This window comes from Protopterus annectens, chromosome 3.part0 (genome assembly GCF_019279795.1).
Source record: "Protopterus annectens isolate FY-2018-M chromosome 3.part0, PAN1.0, whole genome shotgun sequence".
NCBI classification, from domain to species: Eukaryota; Metazoa; Chordata; order Ceratodontiformes; family Protopteridae; genus Protopterus; species Protopterus annectens.
The window spans coordinates 491,046,302-491,067,231 of record NC_056731.1 but is presented as its reverse complement, the minus strand read 5'-3'; the positions used below and the strand labels follow the sequence as shown (position 1 = coordinate 491,067,231).

At 40.4% G+C, this 20,930-nt stretch overlaps 1 protein-coding gene across 1 annotated transcript in view; it reads left to right on the top strand.

The window, feature by feature from the left end:
• GLB1 (galactosidase beta 1) overlaps positions 1-20,930 on the top strand; it is a 1,256,403-nt gene that overhangs the window by 601,893 nt on the left and 633,580 nt on the right. Inside the window, exon 10 of the mRNA XM_044064915.1 lies at positions 15,683-15,795. Within this exon, the coding sequence (XP_043920850.1) occupies positions 15,683-15,795 (113 nt within the window). The remainder of the gene's footprint in view (positions 1-15,682; positions 15,796-20,930) is intronic.

The window sequence follows — 20,930 nt, the reverse complement described above, 5'->3', positions numbered from 1 at the left end:
AGCTGTCCTTGAATCTCACACTGACACAAATGTTCTCCAGGAGGGGCTGACACAGACAAACAACTGTTGTCAGAGCCGTAGACTAAAAGAAAGTGCCAAGAAATGCATAATAGTAACCTTTGGGAAGTCGGCCATCTCTAGTAATTATCGTATTGGCAACACACCCCTTAGAGTTGAGCTAGTAGTCAGGGACTTAGGGACACACATTTATTTTATTTCCAGTTTGATGACTGGGGAAGTCCACTGGGCTTAGAGAGCCTGTTTTCAGTGGAGGTCTGGGGAGAAAAGCTTCACAGTACAAAATACAAGTAAAGATACAAAAGTAAAACAACACAATGCCAAATACAAATGCACATCTAAGTCGAAGAAGAATATTTACAATATTCACATAAGAAAAATAATTGTAGTTATCGTGTTGTGAACAGTAATAAGTTTGAGCCATGCTTATAGTAACCTAAATGAACAAGTGAGATTTCAACATTTAGAAAGGTTGCAGTTAGGAGGGCAGATTGTTGGAGGGCAGTATTAGTACCTACATGTTAAAAAGTTAGTGTAAAGTTGATATAATAAAGCATGGAGATAGTTGGGTTAGAAGGGAGGTAAGAGAGCTAGGTTGGAAGAATGCAGGTACATTTCCATTTAGAAGAGAGGTAGGAATGAAGCTGTTTTAAAGTTCTCCACATTCTGCATTGTCTTTATGGTGAAAGGAAGAGAATTCCATTTTTCGGCTAAGGAAAAAGAGAGAAGTTGTTCTGGAGGATGGTTAGGTTTGTGAACACTAAGTTTTGGTGCTCAAATCTGACAGTTCTATTTGGAACGTAGGGGGGTAGGATGTTTGTGAGGGCCGGGCATTTGGTGGGGTCTGTGAGCTGTGGTAAGTTGAAGGTAGTCCAGATAGTTTTGAAGTTCTAGCCAATTTAGAGAGTGGAGAACAACACAGTGATGGGAGGAGTTTTTGGCGTCGGTGGCAAATTTAGAAAATTTGTTATAAGAATTTTCTAATTTGGAAGTGATGGAGGTAGATAGGTTGGTTAGTAGGGGAGCACCGTACATTAGGGAAGGAAGAAGGTAAGTAGAGGCGAGAGTATGTCTGGTAGGAGTTGAGAGGAGGAAGCGATTGTTCCTGTATAGCATACCAAGTTTTTGGTGGGTTTTTTTTATGTTTTGATGTATGTGGTTATCAAATTTTAGGTGCTCATCTATAGTTACACCGAGTAATTTAGCATAGGGAACGACTTCAATAGGAGTATTATTTTGGCTTAGGGCTTGGAAGGAGGTTTTGTTAAAAGGGAAGGTTTTGAGGGTGGGAATATTAATATTTTGGATTTGTTTGTATGTAGGGAAGGGTGGTTTTGCAGCATCCAGGCCTCTGTGGTCAAGAAGGCAGTCTGGGTCTTAGAAGTTCAGAGAGGTTAGTGGCGGAGCAGACTAAAGTGGAGTCGTCTGCATATTGAATGACTTTGGCATTGGGAATGGCAGAGAGAAAGGTATTGATAAAGATGTTGAACAGCATTGGACTGAGAATGGATCCCTGAGGTACACATGTAGGGGTATGGAGAAAAGGAGAGAGAGATGCCTTTTCTCCATTTCATAGCCTGAGATCTATCAGACAAGTAACTTGAGAATCAGGATAGGGTATTTTTGGAGAGATTTAGGTTTGAAAGATGGCTCAGAATATGGGTATGGGAAATAGTATCAAATGGTTTGGAGCGATCTAACAGCACTGTGGATACTATTTTCCCGGAATGTCTGGCATGATTAACTGTATCTAGGAATGAGAGGAGAGCTGTTATAGTGCTGTGCCTGGTTCAGAATCCATGTTGGGTTGGGGTGAGAAGTTGGCTTTGAGTTAGAAAAGGCATAAGTTGGAGGTGAATGCATTTTTCTAAGATCTTGGAGATTGGGGAGAGGATAGCTATGGGGTGGAAGTTTGAGATACTGATGTTTCTGCCTCCTTTATGGAGAGATAGAATAAAGGTTGTACGTCAGAGTTTGGGGATGTAGGATTCCTGTATGGATCTGTTGATTAAGATGCTAATAGGGAATGCTATCCCATCAGCAGACTTGAGAAAGTATGAAGGCATGTTTTCAGGGGCATTGAAGCAGGGTTTTATTTTGGAGAGAAGTCTTTTTATATAGTTGGTGGAGATGGGTTTAAGGTCAAAGATAGAGGGAGAATTGGGGTCAGTAGGTGGGGGAAGGTCATGGATGAGGGAGTATGCAGAGGGAAGAGGTTGTTGGAAGAAGTCTTGGTTAGTTCAGATGTTGAATTAATAAAGAAAGAGTTAAATAATGAGGCTATTTCTAGATTAGATTGCTGGGGTCAGGGCAGGGAATGTTTTTTGGTGCCTGGGTTGAGAAGTGTAGGTTCATAGGTTGGTACATAGGCCATCGGCCCCATGGCCTAAACAAGCCTAGCCATAACAATTCCCTGGCTATTTTTTCCCACAATATTTACTTCCCTAGACCACTGTCTAGCCGGGCGACTGATGTGATTCCCAGGGTGAATTTCTTGTCTGCCATCCAATTGTCAAGGTTCCTTTTGAAGAGGGCCAAAGAGGTGCTCTGCTTGACGTGTATGGGCAGTCTATTCCAGAGTCTGGGGAGTCTCTGGGTCAGAAACCTATCCCTCCAGCATGTTTTGTTCATTGTAATGATAAGGTTTATATCCCTGGAGCATGTGGCTCTGAGGGATTGGGATTTCTTTAAGCGTAGCAGGTCCAACAGCTCTGGGTTTGACTTGGCCTTGTATGTTAAGCAGAGATCGCCTCTTGAGTAGACAATATGTGACAGTATAGCTGGAGTTTTTTTAGACGGGCAGCATAGGGCATCTGCTTTAGGCCTGTGATTCTTTGTGAGGTATTTCTGCGGCCTTTCCAGTTGCAGATGTCTTAAGAGGTACATTCCAAACGGGGTGTTGTATTCTATAATGGGTCTAATGAGAGATGAGTACAGTGGAACAATGACCTTCTTTTTTCTGGATGAAAATCCCTTACTGATGAGGTGTGCCACATAGAAGGATTTCCTGACTGTTGTGGCAACGTGGTTATTGAAGGTGAGACCACTGTCCACCTGTGTCCCCAAGTCTCATCACACTTTCGGTGTTTAGTGTATTGTCACCTATGTGGTAATTCGTGGGTACATGTTTTTTCCCAAAGGGGATAACTATACATTTCTTGGCACTGAGCTTGAGCCCAAGGCTCTGGCACCAAGCATCTGTTTCTGTAAGGCCCTTTTGTAGAATATCCACGTCATTTGAGGATTCAGTAATGGCTCCCAGTTTGCAGTCATCTGCGAACTTTGTTAGCCAGAGTCCCTTAGTGTTGGCCTGTACTTCAGAGAAGTAGATGCCAAACAACAGCGGTCCCAGGACTGAACCCTGAGATACTTCACTTGTCTGGAGCTGGATTTGGAGTCTGCTACTTTTGTAGTGTGGGTTCTGTCAGTAAGCCAGTTGACAACCCATTGAGTGACGTAGGGATTAATGCTTAGCTTAGTAAGTTTATCTGTGATTCCAGAGTGGGGGAATGGTCTCGAAGGCCTGGCAAGGTCCAGACAGACTGTGTGGACCATCTTACCATCATCCACAGCTCTGGAGACTGATTCAAAGAAGTCTGTCAGGTTCAGGAGACAAGATTGGCCCTTCACGACCCAGTGTTTGAAGGTTCCCAATATCTTTGTTTATAAGTTCCATGATAATACATTCCATGGCCTTCCAGATCAGGCTCGTCAGACTGATGGGGCGGTAGTTCCCAGGATCCAAGGTGGATTCTATAAGTTCCATGATAATACATTCCATGGCCTTCCAGATCAGGCTCGTCAGACTGATGGGGCAGTAGTTCGTAGGATCCAAGATGGATTCCCCCTTGTGGAGTGGGATAACTGTAGCTGTGCGCCACTCATTGGGCACAAAGCCTGAGGTGAGGCTATGATTAAACATGACACTTAGGTGAGGTGCCAGTTCATTTTATAAGTTCGTAGGATCCAAGGTGGATTCCCCCTTATGGAGTGGGATAACTGTAGCTGTGCGCCACTCATTGGGCACGAAGCCTGAGGTGAGGCTATGATTAAACATGACACTTAGGTGAGGTGCCAGTTCATTTTGTAGTTCATGTAGTACACAGCCCGGGATGTCGTCTGGTCCCATGGATGCTGTATTCTTAGCTTTAGAGAATGCAGTTTTTACCTGTGTGGCCATTATTACCAGATTTTGGCAATCTTTCGGTATTGAGATGGGCCCTTTAGGAGGTGAAGTTGGCACTGAATCAATCTGCCAGGATATTGGCAATATCCTTGGGATCAGTATATTTAATGCCATTCTGTTGTAGCTCAGAGCAGATCTGAGCATTGCCATTTAGATTCTTGACATAGCTATAGAATGCCTTGTGGTTGTGTTTGGAATCTTTGGCAATTTTATTTTCGTAACTAGCTTTGGAGGATTTTATGAGGGATCTCAGCTTCTTACTGAGGCTGGTAAGGAGTTTTGCATCCTGGGATTTTCCTCTTTTCTGCAACAGTTTCTTCCTTTGGTTGTAAAGTTTGTTTATGGCAGGGGACCACCAGATTGGCTTCCTTTTTTGGAGGAGAGCATCTTGGTTCTATTTGGGATGGCAGAATTCATGCATTAGTGGATGTGCTTGTACAGTGCCTTAGTGTAGGATTCAGCAGTCTAACTTTCAGTTCCCATCTGCATGGGTGTCATGAAGTTTGTCACTTCTGACTTGAGTAGCATGAAGTTGGCTTTGGAGAAGTTTGTTTAGAGGTTTCTTTATTGGGGGGTGGGGGGGATGTGGTTGTCAAGGGTGATTAGCTTATTGTACAACCTGACCAACGTGGTGGTGACCATAGGTGTGGAGCTTCGATTTCCCATGTTGGTAATGAACAGGTCTAGGATATTGAAGCCCCTGGTGGGACTATGGATTAGTTGATCCAGGGCATTGCAATGTATGAATTCCAAGAACCGTTGGGCAAAGGTGTTGGTACACGAGTAGTTTTCCCAGTTAATGGCAGGGTAGTTGAAATCACCCAGTATTAGGGTGTTTGGTTGTATCTTTATGTTTTCCAGTATGTTTAGAAAAGTTGTGAGAATCTTGGGGTATGGTGGGGGATCTGTAGTAAGCTACAATTTGAATTGCAGTCTTACCTAGTGTTGCACCTCGAGAATTTCAGATGCATTGTGTTGGGCAACTAGCCTGGTGGTGTGAATATCCTTGGTGAATATGGACAGTCCTCCACTTTTAGTGTTTCGGTCCTGGTTTGGTGGCTGAAAAGTGTGGTAAGTGTTGTAGCATGGTATTGCAGGGGTGCTCTCTGCAGCCTTGAACCAGGTCTCAGTTACTGCACATTTATCAATGCTGTCCATTTTTAGGAGTGCCTCGAGAGGGTGGCCTAATGGTTAAGGTGTTTGCCTTACAAACACAAGGTGAAGGGTTGAGTCTCATAAGGGATAATTGGCTAGGCTTAAAATGGCTCACAAGGGCAGTTAGCTTAGTACTAGCCTAAAAAGCTATGAGAGTGCATTTTGAGGTTTAGACTTCTAGCATTGAATAGCATTACCTTCAGATTTTGCATGCTTGTTTGTACCTGTTACGGTGGTGGTTTTGTCCTTTGAACTTTGCCTAAAAAAGGCACTATAGGGGTGGCAAGAGCCTTAGCCAGTAACCTGAATCCCAGGAGTGACAGGTGCAGACAGTCTCTGGCAAAGTATCGTGCTCTGTCGATCATGTCATCCCAGGCAGACAGATATTGGATCCCCTTTGAGTGACACCAGAAGCTTAGCCAATTGTTGAAGTCAATCATTTTGTCCTTATACTGTGGTATCATTCTGGGCGAAGGCAGAATGCTACTCAGGGCTTGGGTCATACCTGCCTGGGCCACATGATCCGAGAGCTCTTCCATGTATTTTTTCATGTAGTCCAGGGAGGTACATCTCAAGTCATTCACTCCAACATGGACACTTGACTTGAGTGCATGCGTTATGTGGTGGATCCTGGCACCCGACAGGCAGCTGACTGTAATTTTCTCATTGTTCAGCTTGGATGAGTATAGAGTCACATATGACTAAAGTGTGAAGTATTTACAGAGTTCCAGAATTGTCTAGGGTTTTTTGCATGATCCGACTGGAGTTTAATGTAGTAGGATTTTTGTCTCTGATCGTTTGTTTTCTTACAAGGTTACGGAGCTGTGTGTATTAAAGTAGCGTTTTGGGTGGTTTATTTTTTTGGTAAAGTTTCCAGGATTTGTCCCTTTGGTGCACAAGTTTAGTGTCTTTGGTTATCCATGGGGGCAGTATTGGTTTTTATTCTGTTTGTTCTTGTTGGAGTTAGAGAATTTAGAGCATTTAGGAAAGTGGAAATAAAATAGTCAGTGGCATTGTCAAGGGGAAGGGTTTTTAGAATGTTCCAGTTCATTTGTTTGAGGGAATTTGTGAATCTGTTTGGGTTGAAATTACTGAGGTTATGTGTGTGTATGTAGTGATGTTGATGTAGGGGGGAGGAGACTGAACGATAGACAAAGGCAAAGAGGTGGTCGCTGATGGAGTCAGGAATGGTGCTTGGTGTTTGTAATTTTATTTGGATGGGAGACTAGGATCCAGTCAAGGATGGAACCTGGGGGATTTGCTTTATTGGGTCTGGTTATAGAATTAATTATTTGGGTAAATTTGAAGAGACTGATAGGGTAGGTGTGGAGTTATTGATGTTGTCTCAATTTATCTTTACGTCGCCTAGTATATATGCCTCAATGTTTATTTTGGTTGAGGCCAATAAGAGAATGTCTTCGAGGATTGGAGTGTTATTTCTGGGTGGGATATATAGGGAGATGATGCATAGGGTTTTATGATTGTTCATTTTTAGTAAGCATGTTACTAGTTCTGCATTAGCAAATTGAAGAATAGGATTTGGGAAAGGAATTATGGTGAGTAGGTGATGCCTCCACAATTTTTGTTTCTGCGGTCACACCTGAGGGCTTGAAATCCAGGGGGTAGGATTTCATAGTCTGAGATATGGGGTTTGAGCCATGTCTCAGAGATGGCAACAGTATCATGTTGGTTGTGGCTTAGCCAGACTTGAAAGTTGGATACTTTGTTACAAAGACTCTGGGTGTTGAGAGTAAAGAGTTGAAGAGTTTTATGGGAGGAAGAATGGTAGGAAAGAGGAGTATTTTTGTCTGGGGATGAGTTAAGTCCAGGGTTAGAGTGAATGTCACCTGCTAAGTAGAGGATGTTGAGGAGAGCTAGTACTAGTGGTTTTGGTTTTGTCTTAAAGTATTGGGGAAAGTGTATTATGAGTTTAGTTGTATGAGGTTTTGCTGTGGTTGGCATAATTCTAAGGTTAAAGTGATGGAGGAGGTTTGGTTGAATCAGAGAGGAGGAGATGGAGGAGAAGAATTTGGTAATGGGGTGGAGATATAAATTGTGTGCTGGAGTATGGGACAAAGGTGAGAAAGAGGGGGAAGATAGTTGGTGGAATAGGAGCTGGCATGACATAAGGGAATTAGAAATATCAAGAAGGTTAGGGGGTAAGGAGGGATTGGAAGAGTGAGGAGGGCATGGATAATAGTGAGTGGAATGTGGAGACTTGGCCTAGGGTGGATGGGGGTGGGGGGGAGTAGGTAGCAGGAGGTTGGGCATGAGTGATGTATATATTGACTGTTGGTGTGAAAGGAGAGGTTGGACTAGAGAAGGTGTGGACTGGATAGTGGATGATTAGGGGTGGAGAAATGGCTAGAATAAAAGTAGGAGTAATGGGGCATGTGGGAATTGGGGGCAGGGTAGGGGAGTGGAGTGAGCCCAAGTGAAGGGTGAAAGGAGCGGGTTGACCCAGGTTGCAGGGAAATTCCAAAACCTATCTGTAAAGATAACCAAAAGGGTAAGTAAGCATTTAACTGTTTCCACTGCCCTGATAGGTGTAGGCAGGAAGGGGTAGATAAAGGCTGTTTACCGGTGTGAGGATTAGTTCAGGCCGAGATATGAAGGTGGATCTACTGGAGTACAGACAGAAGGAGTGGGGACAGTATGGCCCAGTACACCTGTGGTTGCCACTAGAGTGAAAGAAAAGAAGCAATTAACCATTTGGCTAACTCTTAACCGAGGTGCAGTGTGAAATGCACGTACAGGTTCTTTTAGTGGCTATGGCTGAGAGCAGAAAGAAGCCCTGCAGGTGAGGGTTTGCGGTTCTGTATCTCTAGGAGCTGAGCTACAGGGAATACCGTGTTTAATGTAGGCTAGCTGTGGAAAAAGGGGAGAGAGAGAATGCATCAGTTAGAAAAAATGAAGGGAGAAGGGTATATTTAATAAGTACAGATATGCATGAAGTAGAGAGAGGCAGAGGCAGCTACAATTGCAATACTACATGACAATTCAAATGCCAGCTTTGAGGCAATGTGCATCCGAACCGCACATGATTCAATAGTTTGGATGAAACCTGTGGGATACTATACAGTGCTGAATAGCATGCAAGCACTTCAGATTACTGAGTGTAGTATTTTCTCTGAGCGCTGCCCATGGATTTTAGATTATGACACACAGACAAGCGGTTCAGGTCAGGATGACAATAGTGTAGCTAGCAGTTTAGCAGTGGCAAGGAGCAGAGCTTTAGTGTTAATAAAGCAGTTGCATTACAACTGAGAGCTAATACAATTGATCATAATCTAGCCATTGATCACCATGTGTCTACAGTTGTGAGGAAATCATTCTATGTTGTGAAACTTATAAGCAAAGGTATGGCATCTGTCCAAGGAAGTCATTGTTCCACTGTATTTGTCATTCATCAGACGTATCCTTGAGTACTGTGCCCCCTTTGGTATGCACCTAACTAGGCATATCCTACAGTTGGACCATCCACAGAGGTTCCTCACTAAAAGAATACAGGGCATAAGTAATATGTCCTATGCAGACCACCTCAAGGCCCTATCCCAATATTCTTTCTCCTACAGGCTTTTGTGGAGAGATCTATGCCTCGCATATAGGACATTCAGACCCCACTCTGATTGACCTACTACATATCCACAAAAGAAACAGCACCACAATTATCCATTCTAAAGACTTAAACCTTGCCTGTGATATAAATAGGACCTGCTGGAGAGAGAGGTATGTATCACAGAGACTACCTCGTCTATGGAACAGGCTCCCCATCCATGTGAAGCAGAGTTCCACCATAACCCAATTCAATTGCAACTTGGACAACTGGATGGGAAACTAGAAATTCATCTCCGACACCTATGTCTCTAATGGAGACAGGTAGCCTGTAAATGGGTCATCTCTCAGGCCCATGTTTACACTTTTCAAGTTTATCAGAACTTGTCAGAGATTTGGGATGCATGGCTAGCCTTAAAAAGGCCTTTGTGGTCGTTAGCCTAGTAAACATCTATGAACCTGTAAAGGTGCCCCATATTCAATAACAAGTCTTATACTTGTTAAATACATCTTTAGTAACATCCACCTGTCTCTCCTTGAGAAACATCAAATGACGTTCCTCATAAGACTGTAACATCTCCTAATAATGTTGTTACATTAACTTCGAAGTTAAGATTTTTATATACCTTGATAACTAGATCTCTCATTATCACAGATGAAATGCAAATCTGATTATCCAGGACATGTGGATATAGATTATTATTAGGACCAAAAAGTAAAATAATAATTTTATGTTATTAAATCTCATACCTTTGGTTGTTGTCCATTCATATAGATAGCAATCACTAGTATTAGTTACTGCCTGCCCTACAGCAATATCAGTGAACTTAAGTAACTATGTGGAGTTAGATTTTGGACATTCTGATATCACTAGATGTAATAATAGTGGCCCCAAGACTGAACCTTAGGACACTACTCTGGGCATCAATCTATACTTGGAGTAGGAGTTTTTTATTCTCACTCTGTAGGTTTATCCAGTAACCATTTGGATACCCATTTCACTACACTACCAGTTATCATTAAAGTCATTATAACTGTTTCATGGGGGATGGAGTCAAAAGCCTTAATCAGATCCAAAAACACAATGTCAGCAGCTAGTGAATTATCCAGTGAGCTAGCGATCTGCCCAAAAAAGCTTGTGACAATAGTGACTCATGAACTTGGAACCCATATTGATATATATTGGAGCTGAAGTCCAGAACTTGTTTATAGGAAAGCCACAGTGTCCTCTCAAGATTTCCCAGCATGCAAGGCAGACTAATTGGTCACTAGTTCTGTACCATATATCATGGTATATTGTTTAAAATGGAAACTGTTATAGCTTCCTTCCACAATTTGTGAAGAAATGCTTCCTTGAATAATTTTTGGAACAAATAAGTTAAACATGGAATCAGTTTTTCTGGAATATCCCTTCAGACCATCAGGTCCTTCTGCTGAACTTTGATTTATTTTAGATTAGGCTTGCTTTATCATTTCCTTATTCATATTAAGGCAAATGCCACTAGCATGGGTAAATTATTCCCCAAGCTCCCTTTGTAGTATTTACTAAACATACCAACTGAAAATAAGTTCCTTAATGCATTTGAATCAATGTTTTTTTGAGACCCATCTTTCAATACTATACTGGAAGAGTCACCTGGACTATAGTGTCTTGCGTATTTAAATAAACCTTTGTTTATTATGCTTTACATTAGCTGTTAAGTGTACCTCATAATTAGATCTTACTCTCAGTTTTTTCAGTTTCCCAGATTGTCAGTTCTGTCTTGCAAATGCCTTTTTAATTTTTCAGAAAATGTTATTACATCTTGCCTCTTCAGCTCTGACAGTCTTAACTTTTGCATTAGTGCTTTTGTATCTTATATCTTAGCTTGTTGAGCTGTGACCAAGTTGTGTTGTAACGGACAAGTACCTTTAAGCTATTTAATTTTTTACATAAAATATTGAATTGCCGCAGTCATTGTTTATTTTTAACAGAAAACTCTAAATTTTGAGTTGACAATTTGGAATTTTATTCATCTTAAGTGATTTTTTTTCTTAAGATATCTTTCCTGTTAGAAACCAATACTATACTTTTAGAGGAGATCATTTGTGATCTGTTGACATATCAGTGACCATTTTTGAATACAACAGTCGTATAGTTTTAAACACCATATTCCTTCACACTGCTTAAAAATACTTATTAAAAATAGTTACAGGAAGTAGTAGAGAACAAAGCAGAAAGAACAGTCTTGAAATTACTGTTTTTTCTTTGCAATGTTTAAAGGTACAGCTGTTCTACATTTCATGTGGGCATAGCAGCATGCTTTCAGATAACCATAAAAAGAGAATTGCAAAAGTTACATATTTAAGTAATTCAAGGCCAGGTGACTTAACTTTGCAGTTTGAAACAGTTGTATTACTAAAATTAAAATAAAATGTTAAAGAAACAAATTAAAAATATACAAAATAAATAACTAAGCATTTCAGTACCTCAACCAACTAAATTGAAACAAAAGACATAATTTGTGAAAAATGGACTATTTTTGACTGGTATTCCTCCAGAGAAATGTATACAGCATACAGTATAGATCCGTAAAAGTTAGTTAAAAGTGTAAAGTACAGTAAATGGCAGTAATCGGATGTGTGGGTGGGGGGCTTATAGTATTTTATTTAGCTGTCTTTTAGACCATTAGGGCTTCATCTTTCTGATTTAACTGCAACACTTCTGAGTAAGTATTACATACTCTGCATCTTCTCCATTGAACATTACTTAACGATGTTCTGCATGCTTTGTGTAAGACCTGAGGTTCTCCCAGTATCCTTCCTAAAGGCTGTTTTATATTCTTTTCCCTGGTTTGTTCTGTCTGCTTCATTGCATGTTTTCTGCTTCCTACATGTTGTTCTGGAAATTATGTGCAATGATACCACCGTACTTGAGGCAGTTTGTTCTTTATATTAAAGTTTTACATAGTCTTTCATCTAAACCCGGATTTTATCCTTACCTTTGCATCATAAACCTAATCCTGGAAGGCGCAGTCACAGTTGAAATTTTGATGAACCATATGCTATTTGTTTCAACAATGCAACCTGCTGCTGCATTTCAGAGCAGTTTTGAGGGACATCAGGGACACTAATAATCTTACAGGCGAGTGTATGAAAAACCAAACTGTTATGCATTTTAGGAAAAATTCTCAAGTCTTTTACAAGCTGAAAGTACCAGTGTTACAGACAGACTGCAGTGAAAAAGTTGATGGATTGACTGCAGGTAAGGTGGCTACAAGAATTTCCAAGCAAAGCTACATGCACAGAACAGTGTCTTTAATTTTCAAAGCTCTATGGTTGCAAGTTTTGGTTGTAGAGCATTGTATGGTGACCTTTAAGTTTAACAGCAAATAACGTTCTAATGATGTCAGTGTTCACAGTTCTTGCTTGTATACTTTTCTTCTCTTACTAGTGCAGAATGCTGTAGTAAAAAAAATTCCCATAATTGACCCATAAAATAATTGTTTGTAAACTTTATCGCTTCCATGGGCCACGTATGCAAATCCCTTTTACTTTGCAAAATGTTACTGAAAGTACTACTTTTCTTTTGTTGGCAGCCTGGAGGAGGAGTTATACAAATTTGCTTTTCTTTCATTAAGTTTTTAATTTTTTATTTTACAGCAGATGATCTTGAGTACTTTGGTTAGTGCCACTTCGCTTATGTTTTGCCACCTGTCAAATACAGGTATTTTCCTCCTGTGAGTACTTCCCTTTATTTCACTTAGCTAAAAACAAAACAGCTCAACTGTTGATAAGGCATATTGCCAGCATCAAAATAAACTAACAGAATGCAAATAAAATGCAGCACCCATGGTTCATAGGCAACATTTTTCAAATTATTTTGTCTAAGAACCATGGGAGTGATGTTTTATTTGCATTTTATGTTTTTATTTAATTTCATGTAGTCAGTTACATGCTCACATTATGATTAATTTTCAGCATAAGTATGGAAATCATAGATAACATGAGATATGTTTCCTTACAGTATGAAAGGCAAGAAAAAGTTAAGATCCCTCATCAAATCCTCTAAAGCTAGCTATGAAAGCAGAATTTCAGCAGGTAGTAAAGACAACCACAAGGCCTTCTAAAGTTATCTAAAGAATCTCCTTGGCAATACCCAGATTTGCTCTGAGCTACTGCACAATAGTACTTCCTATACCAAGCCAACAGATATTGCCAATATACTGGCCAACAGATTCAGTGCCGACTTTACCCCCCCCCCCAAGGATCAATCACAATACCAGTAGATTGCCAGGCACCCAGTATTACTGCTGCACAGGTTAAAACAGCACTGTCCAAGGCCAAGAATAAAGCTTCCATGGGACCTGACCGTATCCCTGGCTGTGATCTACATGAACTACAAAGTGAACTGGCACCTCACCTTTGTACCCTGTTCAATCACAGCCTCACCTCAGGCTTTTGTCCCTACCGAATGGCGCACTGCTACAGTCATCCCTCTCCACAAAGGAGGAGCGACTACAGACCCTGGGAACTGTCGCCCCATTAGCCTGACGAGTCTGATATGCAAAGCTATGGAATGTATCATCATGGACCTAATAAACAAGGACATAGGGAATCTTCAAACTCTGGATCCCACACAGTTTGGTTTTGTGAAGGGTAGATCATGCCTGCTCAAATTGGTCGACCAACTGGGTTTGGTCTTGGGTCCTCTCCTGTTTGGTATCTACTTCTCTGAAGTCCAGGCCAACACAAAGGGTCTCTGGCTGACAAAGTTCACAGACGATTGCAAGTTGGGAGCTATTATTAACTTCCCAAGTGATGTTGACATCCTACATAAAAGCGTCACTGAGACCAACGACTGGTGTCAGAACCATGGCCTTAAGCTCAGTGCCAAAAAAATGCGTCATCATCCCCTTCGGAAAAAACCCGGTTCCCATGAATTACCACATCGATGCTAGTCCACTGAACACAGAAGGTGTTATAAGAGATCTGGGAACACAGGTTGACAGCAGCCACTCTTTTGACCACCACATTGCCACTGTGGTCAGAAAGTCCTTCTCTGTGGCACATCTCATTACTAAGGGTTTTGCATTCAGGAAGAAAGAGGTCATTGTCTCCCTCTACTCTTCTCTCATTAGGTCAGTCATAGAGTACAGTGTCCTATTTGGCATGTACCTCACTAGACACCTGCAACAACTGGAGAGGCCGCAAAACTACCTCACAAAGTGGATCCTAGGCCTTAAACACTTCTCCCTATATGGACAGACTCAAAAAAATTCCAACTATTCTCTGTCTCATATCGTCTACTTAGAGGCGATCCCTGCTTGATTTACATAGCCATGTCTGATCCAGCTCTGTTATTAATGCTGCATCTAAAGAAATCCCAATCCCTCCGCACTACACGCTCCAGTGACCTCAACCTCATTACCACAATCAACAGAACATGCTGTAGGGACAAGTTCATAACCCAGAGACTGCCCTAGCTGTGGAATAGACTTCCCATACATGTCAAACAGAGCACCTCACTGGCCCTCTTCAAGAGAAACCTTGATGAGTGGATGGGAAATAGAAAATTCACCCCAGGGATCACTCCAGTGGCTCTACTCGACAGGCACTGGGAACTATGGTTGGATGGCATATTGCCAGGATAATCCTATGGGCTAGGCTTATAAAGGCTCCAGGGTCATTAGCCTAGTACAAACCTATGACCAATACAAAGTTTATATGGCATTTTGCATTTGTGTAGGTACTGTAAGTTGTGCAGTTAGTGCAGAGTAGTTATTACTTGGAACCCTTTGAGGTCATCATTTGAAGCTTGGGCTGTATCTTTTGCTGGTGATGGAGCACTGTGTCTGTTTCAGTTTTGATTGGACGTTGCTTTGACAGTATTTGTTAAAATATGCAAGCAGTGGTAAATATAGCAGTTTTTTTTCCTGTTTGGCAAATTTATTACAGGTATAGCACACCTGCCATGGACGAGTATTTATTGCACAACATTTGAATTAAGTGACAGCTACCCATTTTCAGTATTGTTTTTGATGTCATTAAACAGTGTCATCTCTCCACTGTTTCTTGTGACATATTTAACTACATGATGATATGTTTTATGTCAATTTGTAGCACACTTTGTAGCATACATCTGCCACTGACCCTGTAGATTGTGAGTTGTAATTTCAAATGGGGACTGAACTCCTGTCTAAAACACTGGCATTTGAGTGCAGCATAAAGTACAGTGCTGATGTGGTGTGGTGTCTTACAGGTGCTGTACCACTGGGTATCCAAAAACGTAAATAAAATGGCATTATTACAAAAATAAATAAAATATAACTTTTCCATTACAAATATAGTTTCTTGGCAGTATTTGTGTGTGTGTGTGTGTGGGGGCTGTGTGTCTCTGCTCTGGCTGATGTTATGTTTTCACTCACTTTACTGCATTGTGCATAAAGCAATGTATAAATATTTTTAATCAACTCTAGCCTTCTCTAAATGTGCACTTTGCCCAGTTAAAGAATATGTTTATGTTTTTTTCATAAGCAATTGCACTTTGGTCAGTAGACTTTAAAACTGCCTTCTATTTTCAAGAAAATCCTATTTTCAGAATTTTAGGTTAGAGTTGTAAAGAATTTGTTTTTCGTTCATGTGCCATATTACAAAATGTGATTCCTTTATAGGAAGCAATATTTCCTCTCATTTTTTTCTATGTTGCCTGATTTATTTAAAACTTCTGTTAACCCCATGAATATATGGATTGAAGTAACATCTAATACATGCTTGTTGTCTTCACAGGTGCAAACACTCCGTATGCAGCCCAGCCCACTAGCTATGATTATGATGCCCCATTATCTGAAGCAGGGGACTTAACTGATAAATACTTTGCTCTAAGAGAAGTTATTAGGAAGGTGAGTGGTTCTGATATTCTTTTAGAGAAAAACTGTATATTTTCAAAAACAATTAGTTGTGGTTGAGCTGCTAAGGTAAGCCTGTCGATATAAAGTAGTTAGCTCCATTCTTCAGGTGAGACTTGTGTTTATACTGCATTCCAGCGTTCTGTAATTTAATAGTAAACTATGAGTAGCTCATCACGTTGGTTTGTCCTGTTAGACAAGAAATTAAGCCAGGATCAGCTTTGCATTGTCTTCTTCTGCAGTGCTAAATCTTGTAGTGAAAGGTAACCGACTTAAGACATACTTGTAAGAAATGTGAGTAGTGTTCAGAGAATTAACTAACATTTTTGTATAAAAATAAAAGTTGCAAACTAATTAGTAGTAATAGTGAATACTTACAAAGCTGAGAAGTACCTACAGTAAAGCTGTCAGCATGATAAAGTTTTTCATAATTTTATACTCACTGTCATTTGTTTGTGCATTAGACTGTTTACTTAGTTGTAGCATCAAGCAACCTTTTAAAAAGACTTTTCTTAAAACAAAAAACAAGGCTTAGATCTACTCTGAGGTTCAGGTGCTTTAACAAAGTATTAGTTTAAGGGTGTGCACGCTTATGCAACCAGCGTAGCGTACATTTTTTATTTTTTATATATTTTCTCCTAACAGACCAGATTTGTTTTTCAATTGAATTGTACAAGGTTATAGGTCACATTAAAGGTGGGAAAAGTTTTGAAATTATTTATTGTGGTCTCATTTTTTTTATATCACAAAAAGCTGGCATTTTAACAGGAGTGTGTAAACATTCTGTATCCACTGTATGTTAGTTGACAGTGTAGTTCTAACAGTTATTCTTTTCAGTGATGTACAGTAGTGGGTTCTGAAATGGGTATTTACTGCAAAATTGGCCATTTTAGTGTTGTTCAAGTTTTAATTTTTGGGATTTGGAGATTCATAAAAATAGGAGCACCATAAGATAGTAAGTGGAGCGCCATAAGATAGTGAGGGGAAGAGGTAAGTAATGGCAGGTATAGTTTTAGTTGCATTGGTGATAAAGGCTTTGACTCCGTAAAGCACCCCTAGTTTTTGGTGAGGATTTTTTAATGCAATTTTGTATATGCAGGTCAATTTAAGATTATCATCCACTATCATCCCTAATAATTTACTATGAGAAATTACTTCAGTGGTTGTATTATTAAGAGAGAGGATTTCAAATTTTATTTTTTTCACGAGAGAGGGATTTTGAGGGCTAGTAGTTTATTTATTTATTTATTTTTTGTTTCAGCATGAGATGTTCTACTGTTAAAGCTTCCTGAGTAATTTTTTGGAGATGTGATAGGTTGTCAGATGTGCATCATATGAGTATGGGGTGTTGTATTTGGGAGGCCTATTGTGTGGATATGTGGAGAGTATTAGTGAGAATGTTAGAGGAGGGGATCATGCCTGCTCATATTGGTCGACCAACGGGGTTCGGTACTGGGTCCTCTCTTGTTTGGTATCTACTTCTCTGAAGTCCAGGCCAACACAAAGGGTCTCTGGCTGACAAAGTTCTCAGACGTTTGCAAGTGGGTGTTAGTGAGAATGTTAAAGAGGAGCAGATCAAGGTTTGAGTCTGATACACTAGTGGTACTAGGAGATATGGAGAAAGGGTGGAGTGCCATTTTACTGGCTGATACCTATTGCACAGGTAGCTTTTGAACCATAGAAGGGAGATTGAATGAGGACATTTGAAGTAGAAATTTGCTGTGACAAACTATGTCTAGAAATAAGGAGATCAGTTTGCCTTTATCTATAGCTTTCTTGACAGTACCTATAAAGGTTAGCACTGCAGTGTTAGTGCTGTGGGAGAGACTGAATCTGTTGTTTGGGAGATAGCAGTTCATCCTGCAGGAGATAGTTTAGCAATTGTTTTTGAATACATTTTTCAAATATTTTGGAGGAGGTAAGATTGCTATACACCTAAAGTTAGTTCGGTTTGCTGAATTTCCTCCTTTATATAAAGGGATAATGTGTGATTGTTTTTCAGAAACAGGGGATGTGGGATTCCTGGACTGACCTGTTTATAAGGATAGACAATGTTATTGGCTGCAGTTTTGAGGTACTCATTTGGAAGTTCATCAGCTTAAGTAGAGTATGGTTTTGGTTTAAGTACTTTTATATAGGATGTGGGCACAGGTTTCAAGGTCAAAGTGGATGTCGTGACATGGGGTGGGTGGACAGTGTTTGGATTTGATATCTGTTAGGGACACTCGACTATATGAAATAAGAGTTGAATTCTATTGCTGTTTCAAGTGGTGAGTTATTGGGAGAGGGGTTAGGGTTAATTTTTTTGACAGGGATGTAAGATTTCTTTAATGGCTGACCAGAATTTTTTAGGTTTGTGTTTACTGTTATGAAAGTTGCTCTAGTATAGTTTTTGTCTTCTTTCACTTGCTTTTTAGTACTGTTGCAGAGCATCTGAAGTTTCTGCGATATTCTAGTGTTTCATATTTTTGCCATTCTTACAGGTTTTTCTAACTTGTATTAGTATTCTTCTCTTTTTAGATAACCAAGTTACATTATTTGTTTTAGTCTCTTCCTTCTAGGGGTTCTAAGCTATTGGGATATTTAGGAAAGTTGCACTGAATTTATTTACATCATCTAAGGTGAGGATTTTTAGGATATTCCATTTAATAGATTTTAATAGACTGAAGAGTAATAATACCTGTAACCTCTATTACTAGAACAACTTTCTCCTTTTCCCTCAAAAAATTATTCTGACCACAGCAACTGTATTCCCACTCCAAACAATCCCAAACTCACACTGTACCTGAATTTCAAACCTGACACCAAGCATTCTAAATTCTTTTTCTCCCACAGTCTTCAACTTATCACCATCCTTCTTTCTGGTGACATTTACCCTAACCCTGGACCCTCTCCCTGTCAGCCTTCTAACTCAATCTTGCCCCCCCCCCCCCGCAAATCATTCTTTTAGGTACACTAAATGCCCAAAGTTTATGCAACAAGTTACCCAACTTCCATGCCTGGCTGTTCTATAACTATCTTGACATCTTCTCTATCTCCAAAACATGGCTAAACCCATATTAAAGACCCTGAAGTCACACCCCAACTACAGCATCATAGCAAATGACAGAACCAACAAAAAAGGTGGTGGAGTAACTCTTCTTTTCTCTCTTCCTCTCTTTCGGTAACACCCTATACTAAATCCCCACCCCAATTTGCCAATGCCAAGCTAACCCTGGCCCCCTCCTACAGATGAACAGGCACAATGCATAGCTGCTCTATATATACCACCCAGAAACAATATCCCCATTCTAGAAGATAATTAATGCTGTTTCTCTGCTAACATTAGCAACAAAGCCATAATCTTGGGTGACGTTAATATTAACTGGACCAGCATGCGATCTCCCACAACCTCCCAGAACCTAAATCTATATAATTTCACACAACTAATCAACTCACCTACTAGACCCTCCAAGGACGGCTCCTCTGGTAGTACTCTCAACTGGATACTAGTTTCTCACCCCCACAATATTTCCAGTATGCAGACGACTCTGCAATCATCTGCTCTACCACATCCATCCCCACTGTCTTGAAATTAACTCAAGAAGCCTTCTCATCTACCGAGTGCTGGATGTCAAACAATCACCTAGCACTCAGTGCATCAAAATCTAAAATCATGATATTTACTCCTTCAAAAAATGCCATAATAGACAAGAAGATGTTCTTCATGTTTCACTGTTGCAGTCATCACATTTGGGGTTATCTGCTTGCAGTAGCCCTCAGCTGGCCTAATTAACAAAGTCTTGGATTCTGCGTCGGTTACTGTCTCATCTTCCATGACGTCAGGTAGTCAGGGGTATAAAGCATGCAGCCGACGCGATTACATCAGTTTTTCTTGCCCCAGATGTCAGGTGTCCCCATAATAGGAAGCAATTATATATATATAAGCTTACACCTCCAACAAAAAAGCAAATACACCAAAAAGCTTTAAACATAGTAAGCAAGAATATTGGTATAGCCAATAGAAGTCAGGGGGCTGGAGGGAAAGTAACTAGGACTGCAACAGTGAATACACTCTAACATCTACATTTATGGTAAGTGTACACAACAGTATTATGTTCTTCATGTTTCACTGTTGCAGTCATCACATTTTGGTAGATTCCCAAAGCTAAGGATGGGAGGAGGAAATTAGATAGCATTAGGACCAGCTATAAGGCCCTGCAAGACTACAGTGGCAAAGCAATCTCTGGATTTAGAGAAAATTGGCAAATGGTAATGCTTGGTGAAGGTATGTACAGAACTCCAGGTAGCAGTTTCTAGGATGTCCCTGGTAGGGACACCTCTGAGAAATGTGGTCTAATCCCCTGTGGGGTAGGTTTTGCATGGTGCTTATAGCAGAAATGAATGCAGTGGCCTATCCATTTAGAAATGGTTTGCTTTGAAATGACCTTCCCCTCTGATCCTGCAGCAAATGCAACCAGCAGTTGTTCAGATTTCCTGAGAGGTGAATACACTCAAATATCTAAATTTATGGGAAGTGTACACAACTGTACTTTTTTCTTCATAACCAGCCAAAACAATACCTTTATCAAAATAGTCTCCCATACAAAGCTTCTAGGAGTACTTATTGACGAACAGTTAAAATTTGATATTCACCTACAAACTAATATAAAAAAAGCCCACCAGAAAGTAGGTATGCTTTATTGCCACAACCATTATCTTACTCCCTCAACTAAGTAAGTCCTCTCTACCACCTACCTCATTCCCTCCCTCTTGTATGGTGCCCCACTTCTTACTAACCTTCAGTCTTCTCTAAAGACTAAATTATCCTTCTGCTGTAACAAAATCTCTAAGTTCGCTACCTGGTATAAATCCTCCACCCACCACTGTAATGCCCTTCACAAATTAAACGTGGTAGAACTGCCCAACTATCTCTCCTATATCCAACTAACTTATGCAAATAAACTCATCTTCAAACCCTTTCTCTGCCTCTCCCTCCCCTCCTCTCTAAAAATAGATCTGCCTGAATAGACTTCTTAGATCCAATAATCAGAACCTGCTTGAAGTGCACAAACCTGCAAAGTGCACCAGACAAACTTCTATTATCCTCCTCTCTCTAGCATGCCTGTGGAATTCCGTGCCACCACTTA